General features: G+C 49.3%; 1 protein-coding gene across 1 annotated transcript; it reads right to left on the bottom strand.

Annotated features, from left to right (window-relative positions):
- Positions 1-1,293: 1,293 nt before the first annotated feature.
- Positions 1,294-21,311, bottom strand: PNP (purine nucleoside phosphorylase). The gene is made up of 6 exons (XM_056863040.1): positions 21,289-21,311; positions 4,630-4,799; positions 4,400-4,503; positions 3,641-3,816; positions 2,631-2,821; positions 1,294-1,512 (listed from the first exon to the last, which is right to left on the bottom strand). The coding sequence occupies exons 1-6, from the start codon at positions 21,309-21,311 to the stop codon at positions 1,295-1,297; spliced, it is 882 nt and encodes a 293-aa protein (XP_056719018.1). The 3' UTR covers position 1,294.
- Positions 21,312-22,900: the final 1,589 nt, after the last annotated feature.

Below are 22,900 nucleotides of genomic sequence, written 5' to 3'. Positions count from 1 at the left end.
ATGCAAGGTTGCCCCCTCCGGTCCACAGAAAGAAAGCTACTGAACACAAGGCCCATTAGATGTCTTTAAAAAATAAAGGCTGAAAGGCATGTACCAAACAACAGATCCCAGCAAAATTAGTCCTTCTTCACATGAACAGCAGGAGAGATGAAAAGCATGTCCCTGGAATACACCAGATTGCGAGTCAGACTGAATACTACTGAATTAAAAATCCCTGAACCTAGAAAATTAGCATATCAGGGTCGAATCCTTACCTTCTCTCTGGCATGCTAGTTTTCAGTGTGCTGGGTTTTTTTGTTTGTTTGCTTTTTCAGATTCAAACAACTGCAGTCTGAAGTGGACCAATCAAGAAACGATCCTACTGCCTCAACTGTTATTTGTAAGAATAAGGCTTTTGTTCCTTATTGCATGAAGATGAAACCAGGGTCCAAGGAACTCACTGGAGGGATCCTCCCTTAGGAAGAGGTGCTGTGGCACCAAGACAGACCTGCCAAGCTTCAAGGTGTCCTGAGAAAAGGGGCCCCTTCACCCCTCCCATCTACCACCCTCTCCAAAAGGGAAAGGGAGCAGAAACCAGAGGAAGAGAGATAGATGAAAAGAGGAGCCAACCTGGAGACTTCAGTGAAGGAGACACAGAGATGACTTTAAAGACCAGAAGCAAAAATCTGGGGGAACAAAGAAGATAGGGTGTAGCACGTGGAGGTCACACAAGGGACACTCGAAAGCCAAGTGGACATTATAGCATCCGGGAGACCCAGCCTGCAGGAACAAACCAGCAGCAAGAAAAGAACTGATTGGCCAGACTCGATCTGGTGACGGCGGCGGCTATTTTGAAGAGCAAAACGGTCACCGTCAGCATTTTGGGAGGACACCTAAAACACATCTGAACCTTAGAAAGCTGAAGAACAGAAAACGGTTGAGTTGCGATAGACCCCTGGGATTCTTTATGGTTTGGATGGGCAAACCCTAGGCTGCCCTGGAATAGGTTACCAGCGATCCCAAAAGGAGACGTAGAAATAGCAGCTATATCTAGAAACAAGATGCTGAAACAGAGAGAGACAGAGAGAGAGAGAGAGAGAGAGCCAGACAGACAGACAGACAGAGGGACAGACACTATACTGGAAGATGGAGACTGGACACAGAGTCTGTCCATGCGGAGCAGCACAATTGAACAGATGTTCGAGGGAATATTTGATATGGCAGAAAAACTCAGTAGCAGGACTTAATTTGGAAATATGGGACAGGCGTGTGCACACAGTCCAGGTTGCACGGAGGCGGGACACCCCGCCCGTCGCTAAGCCAGGTTGTTATTGCGCTCGATGCGCTGCACCATCAGGGAGACCAGCTTCTCAAGGGTGCGGGCGCTCTGGCGGCTGGTCTCCAGCACCTCGGCGTGGTTGGCCTTCTCCTTGGTCTCGTAGTCAAGGATGGCTTTGTTGGTGATGAGGGAGAAGCCGAAGACGCGCATGCCGCAGTGGCGGGCCACAATCACCTCGGGGACGGTGCTCATGCCTAGGAGAGGGAGAGAAGAAAGCCGAGAACACATGAACACGTGAAGCTGCCTTATACAAAATCAGACCCTTGGTCTATCAAAGTCAGTATTGTCTACTCAGACCAGCAGCGGCTCTCCAGGGTCACAGGCGGAGATCTTTCACATCCCCTACCTGCCTAGTCCCTTTAACTATAGATGAACACATGAAGCTGCCTTCTACTGAATCAGACCCTTGGTCTGTCAAAGTCAGTATTGTCTACTCAGACCGGCAGCGGCTCTCCAGGGTCTCAGGCAGAGGTCTTTCATGTCACTTTTAACTAGAGATGCAGGGCTTGAACCTGGGACCTTCTGAATGCTAAGGAAATGCTCTGCCTCTGAGCCACAGCCAATGTTTACACATGAAGCTGCCTTATACTGAACCAGACCCTTGGTCCATCAAAGTTAGTACTGTCTACTCAGGCCGGCAGCGGCTCTCCAAGGTCTCAGGCTGAGGTCTTTCACATCACCTACTTGCCTAGTCCCTTTAACTGGAGATGCTAGGGATTGAACCTGGGACCTTCTGCATGCTAAGCAGATGCTCTACCACCAAGCCACAGCCCCTCCCCAAACAATATTGAACACACAAAGCTGCCTTACACTGAACCAGACCCTTGGTCCATCAAAGTCAGTATTGTCTACTCAGACCGGCAGCGGCTCTCCGGAGTCTCAGGCAGGGATCTTGAGCCAGGGTGGTATAGTGGTTAAGAGCGGTGGTTTGGAGCGGTGGAGTCTGATCTGGAGAACCGGGTTTGATTCCCCACTCCTCCACATGAGCGGCAGAGGCTAATCTGGTGAACTGAATTTGTTTCCCCATTCCTCCACATGAAGCCATCTGGGTGACCTTGGGCTAGTCACAGCTCTCTCAGAGCTCTCTCAGCCTCGCCTACCTCACAGGGTGTCTGTTGTGGGGAAGGGAAGGGCAGATGATTGTCAGCCGGTAAGCCTCCGCCTTGGTTCACTGTCATCTCCATCTTTTCCACACCCAGAAAGCTGCAACTAAATTGTCTACTGGCTGCCCAGGGAGACCACACCACACCACCAGAGATGAGAGAAGCACCCCCCCCCCACATAATTCCTCTTAATTCGGTCCCAGACTGACCCACTGCGTCGGCGCCCAATCGCTGCAGGAAGCGGCATTCGGCAATGGTCTCGTAGTTGGGGCCTCCTAAAGTACAATAGACTCCCTCGCGCAAGCACCCCGAAGAGCCCATCTCACTAGCCACTGTGTGCGCCAGTTTCCGCAGGTCCCGGTCATAGGCATCCGACATAGCTGGGAAACGAACCCCGAACCTGGAGAAGCGAGAGGAAGGAGGAGTGGTTAGAGACAGACAGACATGGACAGACCAGGGCACTAACAGGAATATTCAATTAATGAACCAACTAATTAATAAAAAATATATTCTGGACCTTGTCTTTTATTTATATTCGAAAGGTAGGCAGAAGCAGATACGGTTCTCGAGTTTAACTTTTCAAAATGGGCTCCTGAGAGATTTAAATATATATATACGGATACATTTTGAGGTAAACCAAGCATTCAGTACTTTTATACCAAGCTTTTCATGAAATGTAATACCAAGGAAATTCATCTTTGGGACAAAAACTCATGTCCTGTAATACCTGTTATCAGGACCAAACAAAAGAACACAACACACCATGCCAGCTTTTGAGGGCCTCCCACTGTGGTTGTAAACATAGTCTGCCTAGCCAGGGTGGGGTAGTGGTTAAGAGCGGTGGTTTGGAGCGGTGGACTCTAATCTGGAGAACCGGGTTTCACTCCCCACTCTTCCACATGAGTGGCAGAGGCTAATCTGGTGAGCCAGGTTGGTTTTCCCACTCCTCACATGAAGCCAGATGGTGACCTTGGGCTAGTCACAGCTCTCTTAGAGCTCTCTCAGCCCCAAGTACCTCACAGGGTGTCTGTTGTGAGGAGGGGAAGGGAAGGTGATTATCAGCTGGTTTGATTCTTCCTTAAGCGGTAGAGAAAGTTGGCATATAAAAACTAATTCTTCTTCTTCTAGTAAATGTTGTGATGTGACGTTGCCCCATGGGTCAGTAATGACCTGGTACTTCCACAGGGGGCTACCTTTACCTATCCCTCCCCCTGCTTACCTTTCATCGTTAGGCCCGATTAGAGGATTCACTCCAGCAAACCCCGGCATGTTGATGTGGTCTTGGATCACCATGATGTCCCCTACTTTGTACTCGGGGTTGAGCCCCCCGGCCGCATTGGTGACAATGAGGGTCTCGACGCCAAGAAGACTGAAGACCCGTACGGGGAAGGTCACCTAGAAGGGGGGTGGTGGAAAGGGAAGAACAACTGAGGGGATGTTGGAAACTTAGTCGGTCTAGGGCGGGGTCCCCAACCCTCCTGAGCCTGCAGGCGCCTGTGGAATTTCGAGACGGGGTAGTGAGCACTGCCTCAAAATGGCTGCCGCAGGAGGCGCAGCCAAAGGGAATACCTCTCTCCTCCCATTTCCTGGGAAGAAGGGAAGCCTGAAGGAGGAATGGAACCATACACTGACTAAGAGCCAGTGTGGTGTAGTGGTTAAGAGTGGTGGTTTGGAGCGGTGGACTCTCATCTGTTGAACCGGGTTGGTTTCACCACTCCTACACACAAAGCCAGCTGGGTGACCTTGGGCTAGTCACAGCTCTCTTAGACAGAGCTAGCTGGAGATGAGTCCCGCTATTACGACTCATCTCCAGCCAACAGAGATCAGTTCACCTGGAAAAAACGGACGCTTTGGCCATTGGGCTCGATGGCATTGAAGTCCCTCCCCAAACCCCGCCCTCCTCAGGCTCCGCCCGAAAAAACCTCCCGCCGGTGGCAGAGAGGGGCCTGGCAACCCTACCAGTTAGACACCAACTTACCTTCCAGAGCGGGTAACCCTCGTACATGTGGAAGCGACCTTGCATCACAACGGTGGGCGTCCCACTGAGATTCCCGAACACCAGTTTCCCAGCGTGGCCGACAACTGGAGCAAGGAGAGGAACAGGTTAAAACCCCCACCAGCACCCCCTACTGGCCACCGTTCAGTACCGCCATGCCTTCTCCGGCAGGTACTTTCTACTGCCCCTTAGTGCCTGCTCATGAGGTCTACCTGTGCTCTGAGGGAAGCAGGGGATCTTGGCGTATTCGAACACCACCTGGTCCTTCAGGAGGTCGGCCAGCCCACCGAGGCCTGAGCCGCAGATGATGGCCACCTTGGGCCGGTGTTTGGTGCTGGCCAGTAGCCAGTCTGCAGTCTTTTTCCCATCCTCATACGTAAATCTGGGGAAAGAAAGAGAGAGGCGGTTGGCTGAGAGGAAGAAGAATGTGCCGTCGGGTCACAGCTGACTCATGGAGGAAAGGCGTATTCATGGCTACTAGCTACAATGGATACTAGTCATGATGGATACCTATTCTCTCCAGGATCAGAGGAGCAGGCCTATTATTTTGGGTGGAACACAGGCAGGATAATGCTGCTGCCGTCGTCTTGTTTGGGGGCTTCCTAGAGGCACCAGGTTGGCCACTGTGTGAACAGACTGCTGGACTGGATGGGCCTGGGACTGATCCAGCAGGGCTTTTCTCATGTTCTTATGTTCATTTATTAATTTTTCAATTTTATATCACGCCCTTCCCAGCAGAGTCAGGCTCAGGGCGGTTTACATAACATTAATTCAGCACAGCCAAGAAATCAGAAGGAGGTTGAGACTGGGAAGGGCAACCGTGAAGGAGCTAGAAAAGATTTTGACGTGTAAGGATGTGTCACTGGCCACCAAGATTAGGTTAATTCATGCCATCGTATTCCCTATTACAATGCATGGGTGTGAGAGCAGGACAATGAAGAAAGCTGACAGCAAGAAAGAAGACTCCTTTGAAATGTGGTGTTGGAGGAGAGTGTTATGGATACCGTGGACTGCCAAAAAAACAAATCAGTGGGCTATAGATCAAATCCAGCCTGAACTGACCCTAGAAGCTAAAATGATTAAACTGAGGCTGTCGTACTTTGGTCACATTATGAGAAGGCAAGAGTCACTGGAAAAGGCAGTCATTCTAGGAAAAGTTGAGGGCAGCAGGAAAAGAGGAAGACCCAACAAGAGATGGATGGACTCAATAAAGGAAGCCACAGCCCTCCATTTGCAAGATCTGAGCAAGGCTGTCAAAGATAGGACATTCTGGAGGACTTTGATTCATAGGGTCGCCATGAGTTGTAAGCGACTTGACGGCACTTAACACACACAATTCAGAGCCAACAAATATGTTAAAATTGCAATAAAACCATGTTAAAAACACTATAAAGGTATAGAAACATGTCCCAACATGGTCCATAAAACATACACAAGATGCATACCCAGTAGCATGTAGTCTACAGTAGGGCCTGCAAGTAATCGGAACTCACCCCCCACAGATCGTAATAAGTTACAGTGTCAATTTTGATGCTCACTCAAAGCTCTTTTTTAAATGCGACCTTTAAAATGCCTATTCATGGTTCAGTGCAAAAGGAGAAATTCCACCCCCCACTCGCCTGCTCCTTTGTTTGCTTAGCCATTGGCAATGGTCGTTTGCATAGCTAAGAGTTTGTGATTTTTCATGGCCCCTTCAGTAAATGCTTCGGTGTGGGGGCAGAGCAAATACAAAAGGTCGCGTTAAAGGGGCTCTTTAAGAAATGTGAAGTAGGTATGTTCTGGCTTCGCAGTCACTTCCTGAATGACGGTTCAGCGTGAAAAACTCAAAAAAAAAACATGCGGGGCACTTCAGCCTGGAACGCACTGCTAATTACCTAGCATAAATGGCCATATACACATAGGAAAGGAAGGGAAATGAGGGCCATGCCATTAATGCACTTTAATGCACATTAATGCCATTAATGCAAATGCCAAATAATGCACTTTCAATCCACTTTCAGTACACTTCAATGATCGTTTGCAAGTGGATTCTGCCAGTTCGCACAGGGCATTGAAAGTGGTTTGAAAGTGCATTGTTCAGCATGTGTGGAAGTGGCGAAAGAGTCCAGGAATCCTGCCCTCCCTGGCCTGCGGGGAGAAGCAGGGAGAAGCGGGTTCAGACAGGGGCAGAACCCAAACAGACCAGCGCTTTCTAAGCATGGAAAACCCAGACTGGGTCAGCCGGCTGGAGAGCTCCTCTTCCCACCCAGGCCACATTCCTGAGATGGAAAGTTTTTCTCTGCGGTTCTCACAAAGGAGCATTTGTGTGTCTGTGTTGGGGGGGAAATGCCAAGAGGAGGTTCATTTCCAACCTGCCCCCATCTCTTTACGTCAGACAGGACCGAGATTGGGGAAGAAGTGAAGCATTACCAGGGAAGAAGGTGTCCCCTAACCATGTGCAGAGAACATTCCCCCCCCTTAACCAAGAAAACACATTGAAACTCTGCTGGCGAGCTCAAAATAGCTGCAGGCATGCGATGCGCCAAGGGTTTTTGCCAGAATTTCTATGTGTAAGCCAAGCTGCGGAAGAAAAAGGGGAGCAACTGAGGAAAAGGAGTCAGCGATGAAACCTTTTTTATCGTCAGCCACTGAGACCTTTATTTGCTTCTGGTGCTAAGGATCGCTTCCATGTAGGGTTGCCAACCTCCAGGTGCGGCCGGAGATCTCCCAGACTTACAACTCAACTCCAGACCACATTTTCCCTGGGGAAAATGGTAGCTTCGGAGGGTGGGTTCTATAGCGCTATACCCCGCTGAGGTTCCTCCGCTCCCCAAAACCTGCCCTCCATAGGCTTCACCCACCGCAAATCTCCAGGAATTTCCCAACCCGGAGTTGGCAACCCTACTTCCATGCTAAATAGTCGGACATACTATTGTATTTATACTGTATTAATTTTTATTATAGCTTGATTTTCAGTCTCACATTAACTCCCATTGAGATGTTTCTTCTTGCACTTTCTTAAACAGAATTTCTCTGCGTTTGTAAGAAACGCTTGGCCTTTTACTTATTATTAGATTTCTAAAAATTGCAATCCCTCGGGGAGTAGTGTTTAACCTTGGCCTTCTGCCAAACACTCATGTTTAATCTTGGCTCCGCTGAATAATTTTTAATCCTCCCCTTATTCCGCAGAATGTTTAAATCTGACTTTACTCCAAACATTAATTTTAATCCTGCCCTTCTTCCAAAGAGTAATGTTTAATCCTAGCTTTGCTCCAAGTAGCAATACTTAATCCTTCCCTTACATCTGCCTGCTTTTATCTGTCCATCAACCCTTGTTAACAATTCCACCTTTCTGGGAAGCCCAATGGGCAGCAATACGAAATTCTGCTCTTTCGGTTGCTTCAGTAGTTCCCTTTCTGCCTGGATTTTTTTAAAAGCTTTTAAGACTTGGTTAGCGTGGTGTAGTGGTTAAGAGCGGTGGTTTGGAGCAGTGGATTCTGATCTGGAGAACCGGGTTTGATTCCCCACTCCTCCATATGAGCAGCGGATGCTAATCTGCTGAACCGAGTTGGTTTCCCCACTCCTACACATGAAGCCTGCTGGGTTTGAATGCAAAATCTACAACAAGATACGAGAAGCCATTCTTTCTTTATTATCGGACCTCCCAGGGCGATCGAGAGCTTTTAGTCTTTCTAACATGCTCTCAGACAAGGATATGGAGATAACTTTTAAAGTGGCCAAATTTGGGTGGCAAGCAATGAGGATCAGGCGTGCATGGGTTGAACTTAATGGTTGAGCGATTTTATATTTATGTTTATACTAATTCCAAACATGTAATATTTTTTAATTAAGCGCTTAACGGCTTCTATGAGTGAGAGATTGTAAGATGTTATAGGGGCTCACACCTGATGCACTTTTATATGTGTTATGTTATGTATGTATATCTGGTATGTTTTTATGCTGGTCTTGGACCGTATTAAACTCTCTTTGTACTTTGAGGCCTGCTGGGTGACCCTGGGCTAGTCACAGCTCTCTTAGAGCTCTCTCAGCCCCACCTACTTCACAGGGTGTCTGTTGTGGGGAGGGGAAGGTGATTGTAAACTGGTTTGAATCTCCCTTAAGTGGTAGAGAAAGTTGGCATATAAAAACCAACTCTTCTTCTTCCTCTACTGTCTCAGTAGAACCCTTCTTCTTCTTGGCCTGGAGGCATTTTTCTTATGGAGCACAACGGGGATCTCTGTCATTTTTATAGCACCCGAGCTGACACAGAGGTGTGCTCACCAAAGGCCAAATCCCGCTGTGCAAACACTGTGGGGGGGAATGGGGAAGGGAAACTCAAAGAGAGAAGTACTACCTTTGGAGGGGGCGGGAGGAGAGAAGGAAGTAACACAGCACAGGCTCCTGTACCTCTTAATATGTACACACACCCAGGTTTCCTGGAAAAGCATGTTTTTGTTAATCTGTCCCGTACGTTACTGGCATCAGCTGATGACAAGAACATGGCGAAACGTTGCCCCATCCCCGGCAATCACATCTCTACATGGCCTCACCGTGCGGATCAAAAGATCCACAAATTAGGGACACGCAGGGCTAAGGTATACTCTTCTACAAAGTTTGCGGGTCAAAATATCCACAAAGTGGGGGCACACGGGGCTAAGGTGTACTCTTCTACAAAGCTTGCAAATAAAAACATCCACAAAGTGGGGGCATGCAGGGCTTAGAGATACTCTCCTACAAAGCCAAAGAACAGCCTGGGTTTGCAGGAAAATGTATAAAAAGTTTAAAATAAGTCTGGGGACTAGCACTACCCCCTCCCCAACTCAACATACTGGCATTTGCAAATGCATAGACATCAAGGAGTGGGGGGGAGACCCTTTGTGGGGATTTTGGATTCCTTGCACCAAACAAAAGGAAATGGGGGGGGGGGCAGAAGTCAGAGGAGAGACAAAAAAAAAATGCAGTTTGGGTAAGGTGGGGGGGTTGAGTAAGAGGATGAGGAGGAAAACAGAAATTGGGATGGAGGTTTCCCATTCCTTGAAAGTCCTTGTGGGTTCCTCAGCTTGTAGCTTTCTGTTTTGCTTTCTCCAAAAGAAGTTGCAATTACATAGGGTTGCCAGGTCCCTCTTCACCACTGGCAGGAGGTTTTTGGGGCAGAGCCTGAGGAGGGCGGGGTTTGGGGACGGGATAGACTTCAATGCCATCGAGTCCAATGGCCAAAGCAGCCATTTTCTCCCGGTGAACTGATCTCTATTGGCTGGAGATCAGTTGTAATAGCAGATCTCCAGCTAGTACCGGGAGGTTGGCAACCCTACAAGTAAAACATATCCCCTCTCCAGACTGAAAAACCACAGGGGTGAGGCACAATTATTTCTCTTTATTGCTATTTATTTTTGATATTTAGACACCACTTTCCCCCCCACCCCTCCCCAAAGGTAGTATCAGATTCTGTAAAGATTCTGAATCCATCACTCCCAAGAACATTTGCCAACTGATCAGAAGAGCTGATCGGTAGAAAATCTGCCAGGGGCACTTTTCCCACATCAGGGTTAGCACCTGCTAATGTCTGCCAGAGCAAACCAAGCTGGGAAAGATGCAAGAACCAGGGCCAGAAGAAAAACACCAATAGTTGGCAACCCTGCTGCTTGAAGCTGCAACAGAAAGGAGATTTTCAAGATCTGGGGGGGCGAGAGGCATCTCCATCTGCCTGCTTGTGTTTTGTCTGCCGCTTCTAGGAGATTATCCATCTCTTGTGCGACAAAAAACATAAGAGAGGGCCGTGGCTCAGTGGTAGAGCATCTGCTTGGCATGCAGAAAGTCCCAGGTAGACCTCTACCTGAGACCCTGGAGAGCCATGGAGTGGGGCTGTGGCTCAGTGGTAGAGCATCTGCTTGGCATGCAGAAAGTCCCAGGTAGACCTCTACCTGAGACCCTGGAGAGCCATAGAGTGGGGCTGTGGCTCAGTGGTAGAGCATCTGCTTGGCATGCAGAAGGTCCCAGGTAGACCTCTACCTGAGACCCTGGAGAGCCATGGAGTGGGGCTGTGGCTCAGTGGTAGAGCATCTGCTTGGCATGCAGAAGGTCCCAGGTTCAATCCCTGGCATCTCCAATTAAAGGGACTAGGCAAGTAGGTGATGTGAAAGACCGGAGACCCTGGAGAGCCACTGCTGGTCTGAGTAGACAATACTGACTTTGATGGACCCAGGGTCCGATTCAGTAGAAGGCAGCTTTGTGTGTTCAATATTATTTGGGGAGGGGCTGTGGCTAGACCTCCATCTTTCAAGGACAAGAGATATTCAAAAATTTTGGGCAGAGGGCAAGAAAAAGGGTCTAGGCCCTTTAGTAATGCCCAATTAGAGAATCTCTTCCACTTAAGTTGGTACGATTTCCTAGTTGAACACTTTGACCACTCTATCAGAGAAGGGGGTTAGTGCTGGATGTACCAGGCTGACAGGTGAATGTATGTCGTGGTAGACAATACTGACTTTGATGGATGGACCAAGGGTCTGATTCTGTAGAAGGCAGCTTCATGTGACTGTGTAAATGATTTCCAACATAAGGAAAGCCCTGCTGGATCAGACCAAGGCCCATCAAGTCCAGCAGTCTGTTCACACCCTTGAATACCAGTGCTAGGAAGCAACATCAGGGGAAGGCCTTGCTTGGCTCTGGTTGGCCACTGTGTGAAACCAGATGCTAGACCAGACGGACCGCCGGCATTATCCAGAAGAGCTTTTCTTCTGTGTTTTAAATCTTCTAGGTGAGTAGGTTTGATTCCCCGCTCCTCCACATGAGCGGGGGAGGCTAATCTGGTGAACTGGATTTGTTTCCCCACTCCTACACATGAAGCCAGCTCGGTGACCTTGGGCAAGTCACACTCTCTCAGCCCCACCTACTTCACAGGGTATCTGTTGTGGGGAGGGGAAGGCGATTGTAAGCAGGTTTGAGTCTCCCTTAAGTGGTAGAGAAAGTTGGCATATAAAAACCAACTCTTCTTCTACTGTCTCATAGCTGGAAATGTAATACTTTTGAGACCTTCCCCTCCACCTTCAGGTTAATGGCCAGCCATCGCTGGTTCTTTGCCACGATTGAGCGACCTGTTGGCACACAGAGTCCGAACGTTCTGCTCCGAGCCAAAAAGGGTCATTGTCCCCTCCACTTGTGAAGGTCCCTGCAAGAACTGGGCCAGAGCCAAGTGCTTCACAGGCAGAATGAACCTGATCCAAACCTGGTAGGTTGTGCAACTGGAAAGAAAAACTATTCTCACAACTTACTCATGCATGTAGCGGTACTAGAACAGAGCATGTATTTCCTGCGAGCTGCAGGTATTACCCTGCTCTCGGTGCATTGTTTTCTGTATTCTGCATAGTTTAACAGATGTCGTAAGAACAGAAGAAAAGCCATGCTGGATCAGACAAAGGTCCATCAAGACTAGCCGTCTGTTCACACAGAAGCCAAGCAGGTGCCTCCAGGAAGTCCACAAACAAGACGACTGCAGCAGTATTGTCCTGCTTGTGTTCCACGGCACCTCATAGAATAGGCATGCTCCTCTGATCCTGGAGAGAAGAGGTCCGCATCACGACTAAGACCATAAGAACATCAGAAAAGCCCTGCTGGATCAGACCCAGGCCCATCCAGTCCAGCAGTCTGTTCACACAGTGGCCAGCCAGGTGCCTCCAGGAAGCCCACAAACAAGATGACTGCAGCAGCACCATCCTGCCTGTGCTCCACAGCACCTAATATAATAGGCATGCTCCTCTGATCCTAGAGAGAATCGGTCTGCATCATAACCAGTATTCATTTTGACTAGTAGCCATGGATAGCCCCATCCTCCGTAAGAACATAAGGAAAGGCCATGTGAGCTGCAGGTATTACCCTGCTCTCAGTGCATTGTTTTCTGTATTCTGCATAGTTTAACAGATGTCGTAAGAACAGAAGAAAGGCCATGCTGGATCAGACCCAGGTCCATCCAGTCCAGCAGTCTGTTCACACAGTGGCCAGCCAGGTGCCTCCAGGAAGCCCATAAAGAAGACAACTGCAGCAGCATTATCCTGCCTGTGTTGCACAGCACCTCATACAATATGCATGCTCCTCTGATCCTGGAGAGAATAGGTCTGCATTGTGACTAGTATTCATGGATAGTAGCCATGGATAGCCCTCTCCTCCATGAACATGTCCACTCCCCTCCTAAAGCCTTCCAAATTGGCAGCCATCACCACATCATGGGGCAGCGTTTTGTTTTCAGACTCCATATGCAAAACCAAGTTGACACATTTCAGTTATGAAAATGCAGAATGCACACCACATCCGGGGCAGGCTGCTTCCTTGTTCGGTACAACACCCACAGCACAGTTGATTTAGCAGAAACTGCTTACAGACTGGCCTGCCGTCTGAATTGCAGTTAAAACTCCCTGCAACCCGCTGGGGCTGGTTATTTCCCGCGTTTGTTTTGCCACTCTGAGAGCCGGTGTGGCTTGGCGGTTGGAGCGGTTGGTCCCTCAAAGTCAATACTGCCCACTCGGACGGGCAATAAGCTCTCCGGGGGTCTGAGGCAGACCTCTCTCGCATCAACTACCCCCTGATCCTTTTCACGGGAGATCCCGGGGATTGAACCTGGGACCTTCCGCACGCCAAGCAGGTGCTCTACTGCTGTTCTAGGGCTCCTCCAATTGAGCTTTCAGCGCTGCAGGGCAGATGTCCCGATGCTTCTAGAGCCGCACAGACGGAGCTGGCCAGTCACAATGGCCACCCTGGCCTTTGTGCGATGCCCTTCCCCTGTAAACAGGAGCAAAGTGCCCTGTTGTTCTGTCCTGGCAAACAGCAGCATGACTCACGTAGCCTGAGTATCTGTCTCTCCTATATTTTTATCCTTCCTCCTCCATAACATCCTGGTGAAGTCGTTTAGGCGGAACGACTGTGACCCTACCCAGTGAGCTGCGTGACATTGGAACCCGGGTCTCCCGGCTACTGGCGTTGCAGGAAATCCCTGTTCTCCCCAACAAGGGCCGGCTCCGTAAACAAGGGGACACGGGCACTCCCGTTTTTCTCTCTGTGTGCATGCTTACGGAGGAGATGCTCTCGTGGGGAACCCCAGCCCGTCTTCCCCTTCCCCCGCGTACTCTGCTCCCCCTCCCTCTTTTTGCATTTCTCTTCCTGGGCTGGAAGCGCAGCCTCTCCCCTGGGCAGGGAGCCCGGGTGGGTGTTTCCCCAGCTCGCGCACACCTTCAGCCGAGCAGCCAATCGGACCCCAGGGATGCTGCCTCGGCCCGCGGGCTGCAAGCCCAGAGACGTCACCGCTCCGGGTTGCATCACCGTCTCCGCATTCCTCCTTTGCCTGTCTGGTGCCCCTGATCTCAACCCACACGGTCGCCTGTTTCCCAGGGCCTCCGGAGCCTTGGTCTGTGTTTTGGGGGGGGGGTGGCGGATCCTGCCCTCAATGACTCCCGGCTGTTCCCCAGCGCAGGAGAGGACCTGCCTTGTTTTGTGGACCGGCTGAAATTTCCCAGACGCCATCTCTCTCGTGTGTGCCATCCTGATTGCCCTGGGTGATAGGTGGGGTACACCTGTGGTTAATAAATGGCTTGTCAAAGTATGTCAGGGATGGGTATTAATGACTCAGAGTTGGTTTTTATATGCCGACTTTCTCTACCACTTAAGGGAGACTCAAACCGGCTTACAGTCTCCTTCCCTTCCCCTCCCCACAACAGACACCCTGGGAGGTAGGTGGGGCTGAGAGAGCTGTGACTAGCCCAAGGTCACCCAGCTGGCTTCATGTGTAGGAGTGGGGAAACAAATCCAGTTCACCACATTAGCGTCCACCGCTCATGTGGAGGAGTGGGGAACCAAACCTAGTTCTCCGTATTAGAGTCCACCGCTCCTAACCACCACTCTTAACCACTACACTACGCTGGCTAAGCTATATTCGGAAGAGAACCCTAGAATGCAAAATCCTAGCCACCTCAGCAATGTTACAGTCCCTTTATAGAAAGACCTCAAAGAATCACTGTATCAGGCGGTATAGTGGTTAAAGTATCAGGCTGGGATCTGGGACACCCAGGTTCAAATCCTCACTCTGCCACAGACGTTTGCTGGGTAATCTTGGGCCACCCATGCACTTCCAGCCTAACCTACCTCGCAGGGTTGTTGAGGGGATAAACTGGAGGAGAATGATTTAAGTTGCTTTGGGTCCTCCTTGGGGGGGAAAGTGGGATATAAAGTCAACAAACAAACAAAATTCTCCCCAAATCTGTCAGAAGTTTCCTCTTCACTCCTTTATTTTTAAGGAAGGGTGGTGGTTGTTTTTTAATCTCCCTCTCTGCGATGTCCTGAGTCTCGGCAAAAACAGGCGGGCTATCGAGTAAATTTATCAAAAACTATGATCTATGACTTCTAGAACAGTTATCTGTGTAAGGTTCCTGCCTCATCTTAATTTCTCATCACAACAGCTCTGCAAAGCAGGCCAGCGGTACAAGACTGTGCCCCGGGTCACCAGGCGGGAGTCGTGGTTGAGCAAGGATTTCAATGCGGATCTTCATAAGCTAATAACCAGCCTTTTCATGATCCCGGCCCTCAACGAGGAAAAGGAGGCCCCAACAATTTGAGACTGGATCAACCCAGCGTGCCATGAAAAGGAAAGACCTCATATCCCCTCCTTGGTCTCCGAAGTTAGCAGATTCTGCACCTTCCACCTGCATAGGAGAGTCTAAAGTTCCCCAGGAAATGAAAAAGAAAGGGTAGTGCATTCTTGTTAATTGACTATGATCGATAGGGCAGAAAATCCGGGTTTATGATAAACTTGCATGAATAGTAAAACTCCCATTCAAGCGAGGTCAGCACCTCATAAAGAAAAAATAAGCCTGTATAACCTGATCTACTGAATCAATCATTTCCCTGCTATGAAAGGAAGTGAAAGGTTATGTAAAAGAGGAACCAAATTCTTTTATCCTTGATTGGGTACTCTTTTTTGTTTTGCTGTCAAGTCGCAGCGGACTTATGGCGACCACGCAGGGTTTCCAAGGCAAGAGACAAACAGAGGTGGTTTGCCATCCCCTGCCTCTGCATACCAACTCTCATCCAAATACTAACCAGGGCCAACCCTGCTTAGCTTCTGAAATCTGACAAGATCGGGCTCACCTGGGCTATCCAGGTCATGGCAACCAGGAACTGCTAGGTAAGAAAACCAAGCCTTCCTCTATGGAGCAATAGTACCTTTGATTGTGTCAACTGGTTGCTGTTGGTTTTTTTTTTAATGTTGCAAGCTTCCAGAACTTACAAGAGTCTTCTTCAAGGAAAGAGGTGCGCCAAAAGCACGCACTTGCCTGAACAACCACCTTGAACTGCTTCCAAAGTCCTCACTGTCTCGAGCAGTCACTTCCTTGGAAGAAAGAGTGCCTCTTTTTAAAGCCAGCAGGCTTATGCAGTCTTGCAAAGTATGCCACAACGCCACAATGCGGGCTGTGCATTACAAAATCCGGCGCCCAAGAAAAAATGATTCATTCCAAAGACGGCCATGGGGGAAGCGCTGGGGAGCATTCCAAGTGCCGAAGAAGTGATTCCCAAAGCCGATTACCCAGGATCTTTTGACCCAGACACATGATGTGCACGAGACACGTTAAGTGGCCTGTGCATGACTCCAACATTTCCCCCCCCCCCAGTTGTGGTTCGTGCACTCCTTGCAAATGAGCATGAGCCAGTGTGTAAGGCTACTCTAGGGAGGGTGTAGCATTAGCTTGCTTCCTCTCTGCCCAAAGAGAAAAGTCACAGGAGAGAGAGAGTGCTCCTATCTTCCTGATACCAGCGGAGACGACAGAGAATCATAACAGTTGGCAACAGAATTTGGGGATAAGTACGAAAAGGGGCATTTGGAACCAGTTCGTGACCCAGAAGCCCTCATCAGATGTCTCTTTGATAGCTCTAGAACGGAGTCCGGTAGCACCTTGCAGACCACATGCTTTTCTTGGTATAAGCTTTTGAGAAGCATAGTTAAATTGTGGAACTCCCTGCCCCAGGATGTGGTGATGGCTGCCAACTTGGAAGGCTGTAAGAGGGGAGTGGACATGTTCATGGAGGAGAGGGCTACCCATGGCTACTAGTCAAAATGGCTACTAGTCATGATGCAGACCTCTCCAGGACAGAGGAGCATGCCTATTACATTAGGTACACTGGAACACTGGCAGGATAATGCTGCTGCAGTCTTGCTAGTGGGCTTCCTAGAGGCCCCTGGTTGGCCACTGTGCGAACAAACCGCTGGACTTGATGGGCCTGGGTCTGATCCCGCAGGGCCTTTCTTATGTTCTTATGAGGCAAAGCTCCCTTCGTCAGATACAAGTCAGAATGGAGATCTCTGAGTCCTTACACCCCAGCCTCAAGGTGGAAGGGGCGTTGCAAAGAAAGGAGTCAGGATGCAAAGGTACAATGTCAAATTTAATCAGCCTGATTACAACGGGGGAGAAACGCTGAAGGGCAGAAAATTCGCATCGGTAGTGAGATAAGAATCCTACATTCCTATTCAGCCCCGGGGGGGAGGGGGTCCGTCGTTCTGAAATTGTGAACGAACTCCAAGCTGTTGGTCTCTAAGGAGCTCTTCAACTAGAGTATAGCTCTTCAACTGCAGACCCCACCCCAAAAAGCAGTCCTATCATCCTCACACACACACCCCCATTTGGGAGCAAAACAGGAGCCAAACTGGAGGGGAGAATGGATGGCTGCCACCAGGCAGGGAGAGCACCGGGTCGCAAGCTGGCAACTTTATTGGGAGCCAATGTCCCTTCCGACCACAGCACATCAGACCCTTGGTCTCTCAAGGTCAGTATTGTCTACTCAGACTGGCAGCAGCTCTCCAGGGTCACAGGTGGAGGTCTTTCACATCACTTAGTCTGCTGTTTTTACTGGAGATGCCGGGGATTGAACCTGGGACCTTCTGCATGCAAAGCAGATGTTCTACCACTAAGCCACGTCCCCCACTGCTAATGGTTCAGACTCAAGGTCAGCCAAAGAGGATCAGGAACGTCCCATCAAACCACCACCACCACCCCGCAACCAGCCAAGTTTCATTCTTCTTAAGATTAGCCAAATATCAACATTTTCCAGCCTTCACAGGGTTGTGGGAAGCTAACAGCAACCACGCAGTCGCCTGCCAGTCCGGCAGCCGATTAGAACCAGGCTGGCTGGGCCAGAGGGAGATGCTGAGGGCCAAACGACCAAGTCGATTCCAAGGTGGGGATCTCTGGCTCTTTCCTTCCTCTCCTTTTTAAAACTTCCTTTCCCCTTTTGCAAAGTAGACGTCTCAACCTTGAAGCCAAGAGACCCTGGATCTATTCCCCTGTGGCCAGTGCTGAATCAGTGCTAGGGTTCAAAGCCAAATGGGAAAGTTTGTTGCCCTTTGACCCCTGTATATGTGGCGGCCCGTGATTATTTAGTGATCAAGCGCTTGACACATACTCAGAAGTTAGGGTTGCCAACCTCCAGGTACTAGCTGGAGATCTCCTGCTATTACAACCGATCTCCAGCCAATAGATCAATTCCCCTGGAGAAAACGGCCGCTTTGGCAATTGGACTCTATGGCATTGAAGTCCCTCCCCACCCCAAACCCCACCCTCCTCAGGCTCCGCCCCAAAAACCTTTGGCAAAACCAAAAGGTTTGAGATCCAGACACCTTTTCCCACTGAAGCAGTTCCTCCTTCGGTGCAGAAGAACCCAAAATGTTATTTCCTATTTTACAAAGCCACCCTTACATCCTGTTGATTTCCACCTGGCCCTGAACTTCCCACAAGAGTCTTAGCACTATTTCAAAGGTAAGAAGCTAAGAGACTGGATGGCAGCTCTGGAAATTCCCAATTTGAATCTGAACTCACAAGCAAATTTAATACAACCTGCCCTTTCTCAACCAAATATATGCAGGTGCCGGTCTTGGAAGACTGCAATGAGAATAATGATCTTCCTTAAAGGTTATCATAAGGATTGCTATACCATCTAACGGTAGGGACAATAAGCAGGCGTGGTGTAGTGGTTCAAAAATCGGGCTAGGATCTTGGAGTCCCGGGTTCGAATCCTCACTTTGCCACGGAAGCTTGCTTCAACCAGTCCCTTTCTTACAGCCGAACCCCCCTCATAGGGTTGTTGTGAGAATAAAACAGTGGTGCACAGGACAGCGTAGGCCACCCTGAGCTCCTTGGTGGAAGAGCAAGAAAGAAATGTACTAAGTGCATGTAAAGCGCTTTGAACACTCCAAAGAGCATATATATGCGCGCGCACATAAAATAAAAACATGTAAATAAATAATAAAACCAACAGCTATTCACAAGGGCTTGGGTGTCAGAGCGGACTTTCAAGTGGCAAAAGTCAACCCCGGAATTTTGTAGAGGAAAAAGCATAGGGCACTTTTCCCAACCACTGAGTCAACACAACCCAGTCTTCACCCGTCTGGGAGTAGGATCTTGGCTCTTGGGCTGGGAGACCGAGAGGGGAGGAAGGAACTCTCTAAGCAGGTCTGTACATAAGTAGGACTCACTAAAGAAAAAGGAGCTTTCGCTTTGAGCTGAAAACGATGTGGCTTCCAGCATCGTAGCCTTCCCCGTTAGAAATTCATCACTCATAAACCCCCGTGACCGCAATCAAGACTGACACGTCCTCTTAAGAAATCCCCCCCCTCTCTTCTCGGAAAGAACCCCAGGCTTCTTCCTCTTGGATCATTGCTTCTGTCATTCTAACAGCTACTTAAAGCCATGAGAACATGAGCTGCCACTCCCTGATTCAAGTGTCTTGGCCCGCTCCCAATGGCCAGAGACAATGCAAGCGTGCCCATCCCACCCTCCAGCATTCTGTGACCAGAAGATCTAATCATGGCTCACCTCACAGGGATGTTGTGAGGATTACTAATACAATCTAAGTGCAGTGCTTTGGCCTCTTAGGAAAAGATTAAGGATTCCATAGTTAAGATTAAGATTTAAGGATTCCACACGCTACCCCCACAAATTCCTGCTCAATACAACCTCAGCTGCCACCACGTGTCCTCTTAAGCTCATTCCAGCCCCCCTCATTAAGAGTATTAGTATTTATATAGCATTTACAATAACCCTATTTTTGTTCACTTCCTTTATACCTCGCCTTTCTCCCCAGTGGTGTGCCCCAAAGATGTTTACATCATTCTCCTGTCCTCCATTTTATCCTCATGACAACAATCTTGTGAGGTAGGCTAGGCTGAGAGTGTGTGACTGGCTCAAGGCCAGCCAGCGAGCTTCTATGGCAGAGCAGGGATTCAAACCCATAAAATAGACCCGCATTAACCCCATCCTACAGATGGGGGAAACTGAGGCTAAAGACAGAGCGGGTTGCCTAAGGCTACTTGTAGAATGAATCAGCGCAGTACAGTGGTTCAGGCACTGGACTGGGGAGCTGGGAGACCCGGGTTCAAATCCCCACTCTGCTAGGAAATTGAGGCCAGTCAGTTTCTCACAGCTTAGTCTACCTCAGAAGGTTGTTGTCGGTGGAAAATGAGGAAGGGATACCCCACACTGCTCTGAGCTCCGTGGAAGAACAATGGGATAAAAAATATATGCTAGACAGATTAGTAGCAGAGGCAAAATTTGGAACAGCCACTCATCAGATCATAGTTCATTCTCTATGCCGCTTGATAACTTTTCGAGTTTCTTTCTAGCCTCTTTCCCCCACTACCATACAGACCAAAACTCCCAACATCCTGTCTCTGTGTATGCAAAGTGCCCTCAAGCCACAGCCGACTTACAGAGTCTGCACAGCGTGGTGTCATAGTTAAGAGCGGTGGTTTGGAGCAGCGGACTCTAATCTGGAGAACCAGGTTCGATTCCCCACTCCTCCACATGAGCAGCGGACACTAATCAGGTGAACTGGGTTGGTTTCCCCACTCCTACACACGAAGCCAGCTGGGTGACCTTGGGCTAGTCACAGCTCTCTCAGCCCCACCTACCTCACAGGGTGTCTGTTGTGGGAAGGGGAAGGGAAGGTGATTGTAAGCCGGTTTGATACTCCCTTAAGTGGCAGAGAAAGTTGGCATATAAAAACCAACTCTTCTTCTTCCACCCCTACCTAACCCACACGTCACTTTTTCTTAAGAGAAGAGGCCAGAAAGGCCGATTGCCTCCCCCACCCCACCTTTCCTTGTGGGTCCCCCATCTCTTTCCCTTTCGGGGGTTTAATAAGGGGTCTCATCTTTAGAATGCAAAGGAAGAAGGGGAAGGGCCCAAAATGTAGGGGCAGGGGTGATAAGCATCCTTAATCTTTTTCTTTTTTAATACAGCAGCTATCAACATTGATAAGGGGGGGATCCTCCTCTTCTTCAAATCATCCCTCCCAGAATCATCAACTTTTATGATTTCATTTTATTATTTTAACCTAACTTTTGATTTTTTTCCAGAGCTGATATTGTATCGAAATAAAACCTGATTGATTGATAAGGGGGGGATTGGAATAAACTGGCAAAAATGGACTTTACTATATTAGTCAATGAGTTTTAGTCAATGAGTTATAGAAATAAGTTTAACTTTTTTTTTTTTTTACTGTTAATAATGCAGTTTTCAAACTGTTTAGACACTTCTCCGGAAGCCTGGCGATGGGTCACTTTTTTGGTGGGTGGTGGGTCAAAAGAATATTATGAATTTTGATTATATTTAGTAGATTATATAATTGATATTCTTTTGTATTTTCTTTTTATTATTGTATTTTGTTTTGTTTTATGTGTTTATGTTATAAAAATAATATATATATATATAAAATAAAAGATAAGGGGGGATCACGAGGTCTCCCCCCCAAAGCGGGCTCCCCCATCCCCCGAAGCCATTGACCAAGCAGCCACGTGCCTGGCAAGATCTCCCCCCGCCATGCAATAAAACAACATTAAAATGCACCCCATAAAAGACCCTGACCTCTTTTCCAGCTGGCCCTCCATGCCGGATTCCGCTTCGCCGGAAGCTCGAGCGATGCCTCGGTCGCGCCGCGGAGGGAGACTCGCGCTCAATGCAGCAAGCAGAGAGACTTAACCGGCCTCCTCGCAGCGCGTGTCGTCACCGGCCGCGCCGGCCAATCGGCGGCTCCCCCCCGGCGGGTAACAAAGGTTGCCGTGGAGACGCCGGGTCCCCTCGTCACCGCCTCTGGACCGCTCGCGCCCTGCCCACTCTATGCGGCCTTCGGCCTCTAGGGGGCGCCGGCGGGAGGGCGCTGATTGGCTAAAGCGGGGAGGCTTGCGGGACCCCTGCCGGGCAGAGGGGTCCGCGCCGCAGCGGATTGTCGCGTGGCTGATGCGGGTCACCGAGCAGCAAAAAAAGGACAGGGGCATTTTTATTGTTATTTTGCTGAAAAAGAGGCTCCGACGCTTCCTTCTCCAGGTCCTGGGGTCAAGTGGCCAGATGGCCCGGCCGTCCCCTTGGCATGCCTGGCACGCAGATTCCCCGCACGTGTGAAAGACGCAGCTGTCTCATCCCCCGGACTCCAGACAGAACAGATGTCTGTGCTCCCAGCTGACGCATGCAGTGGCTCCGCACCAAGAGCCGCCTCTGTCTCTCTGCTCTAATACCACACCTAATCCCATCACACCTGCTATTCACATTGACATACTGTTAACATTGACAGACGAATGCTTGTCTGAATTCACTCTCCTCTACTTAAAGACAGATGGATTCACCTTCTAGCTGTACCTGAAGAAGTGAGCTGTGGCTCCCGAAAGCTCAGCCCCTGCCAGAAAATATTTTTGTTAGTCTTTAAGGTGCTACTGGACTCTTGCCCTTCTCTCTGCTGTAAATAACGAATGTTGCGCTTTGCTGTCGGGTTGCCAACCTCCAGGTACTTTTCTGCGGGAGAGAGGAAGACAAAACGCACACATAGAGATTTCGATCTAGGCCACTGATGCAGGTGGACAGTAAGACTGAAATGACACATAAAGCACCAGGAAGTTAAAATGCAAATCAACTTTCCTGCTGGCTCATCAATAGGGTTGCCAACCTCCAAGTACTGGCTGGAGATCTCCTGCTATTACAACTGATCTCCAGCCGACAGAGATCAGTTCCCCTGGAGAAAAATGACCGCTTTGGCCATTGGACTCTATGGCATTGAAGTCCCTCCTCAAACCCCGCCCTCTTCAGGCTCCGCCCCAAAAACCTCCTGCCGGTGGCGAAGAGGGACCTGGCAGCCCTTAATTGCTGTCCTTTCTTTAAGACAGGAAGAGAAGCTGTCCCAAGGTCATTATTCACTACATTCCAGGAATAATCGCAAGACAAAACAGCCTTGAACGGCCACCAGGTTTCCATGGCAGAGGGGGGATTTGAACCTGGCACTCCCTGGTCGTAATTTGGCCCTTTAAACACTACACTGCTCTGGTTCTACACTGAAGGTTAAAAAAGGGGGAAAGGGGGGGGACATGAAATTGCCTGACACTCTACGTGGGTTGCAGATAGGGTTGCCAACCTCCAGGTACCAGATGGAGATCTCCTGCTGTTACAACTGATCTCCAGCCGACAGAGATCAGTTCCCCTGGAGAAAATG

Source organism: Euleptes europaea, chromosome 18 (assembly GCF_029931775.1).
Source record: "Euleptes europaea isolate rEulEur1 chromosome 18, rEulEur1.hap1, whole genome shotgun sequence".
In the NCBI taxonomy this organism is placed as follows: domain Eukaryota; kingdom Metazoa; phylum Chordata; class Lepidosauria; order Squamata; family Sphaerodactylidae; genus Euleptes; species Euleptes europaea.
This window is presented reverse-complemented; position numbering and strand designations above follow the sequence as displayed.

Excerpts from the sequence above, each read along its gene's own strand:
- PNP (XM_056863040.1), bottom strand. The coding sequence starts at position 21,311 with ATGGAGGGCCAGCTGGAAAAGAG. Across the intron at positions 4,504-4,629 it reads CTGCTTCCCTCAGAGCACAG|TTGTCGGCCACGCTGGGAAA; the intron begins GTAGACCTCATG and ends TCCTTGCTCCAG. Across the intron at positions 1,513-2,630 it reads ATTGGGCGCCGACGCAGTGG|GCATGAGCACCGTCCCCGAG; the intron begins GTCAGTCTGGGA and ends TCCCTCTCCTAG.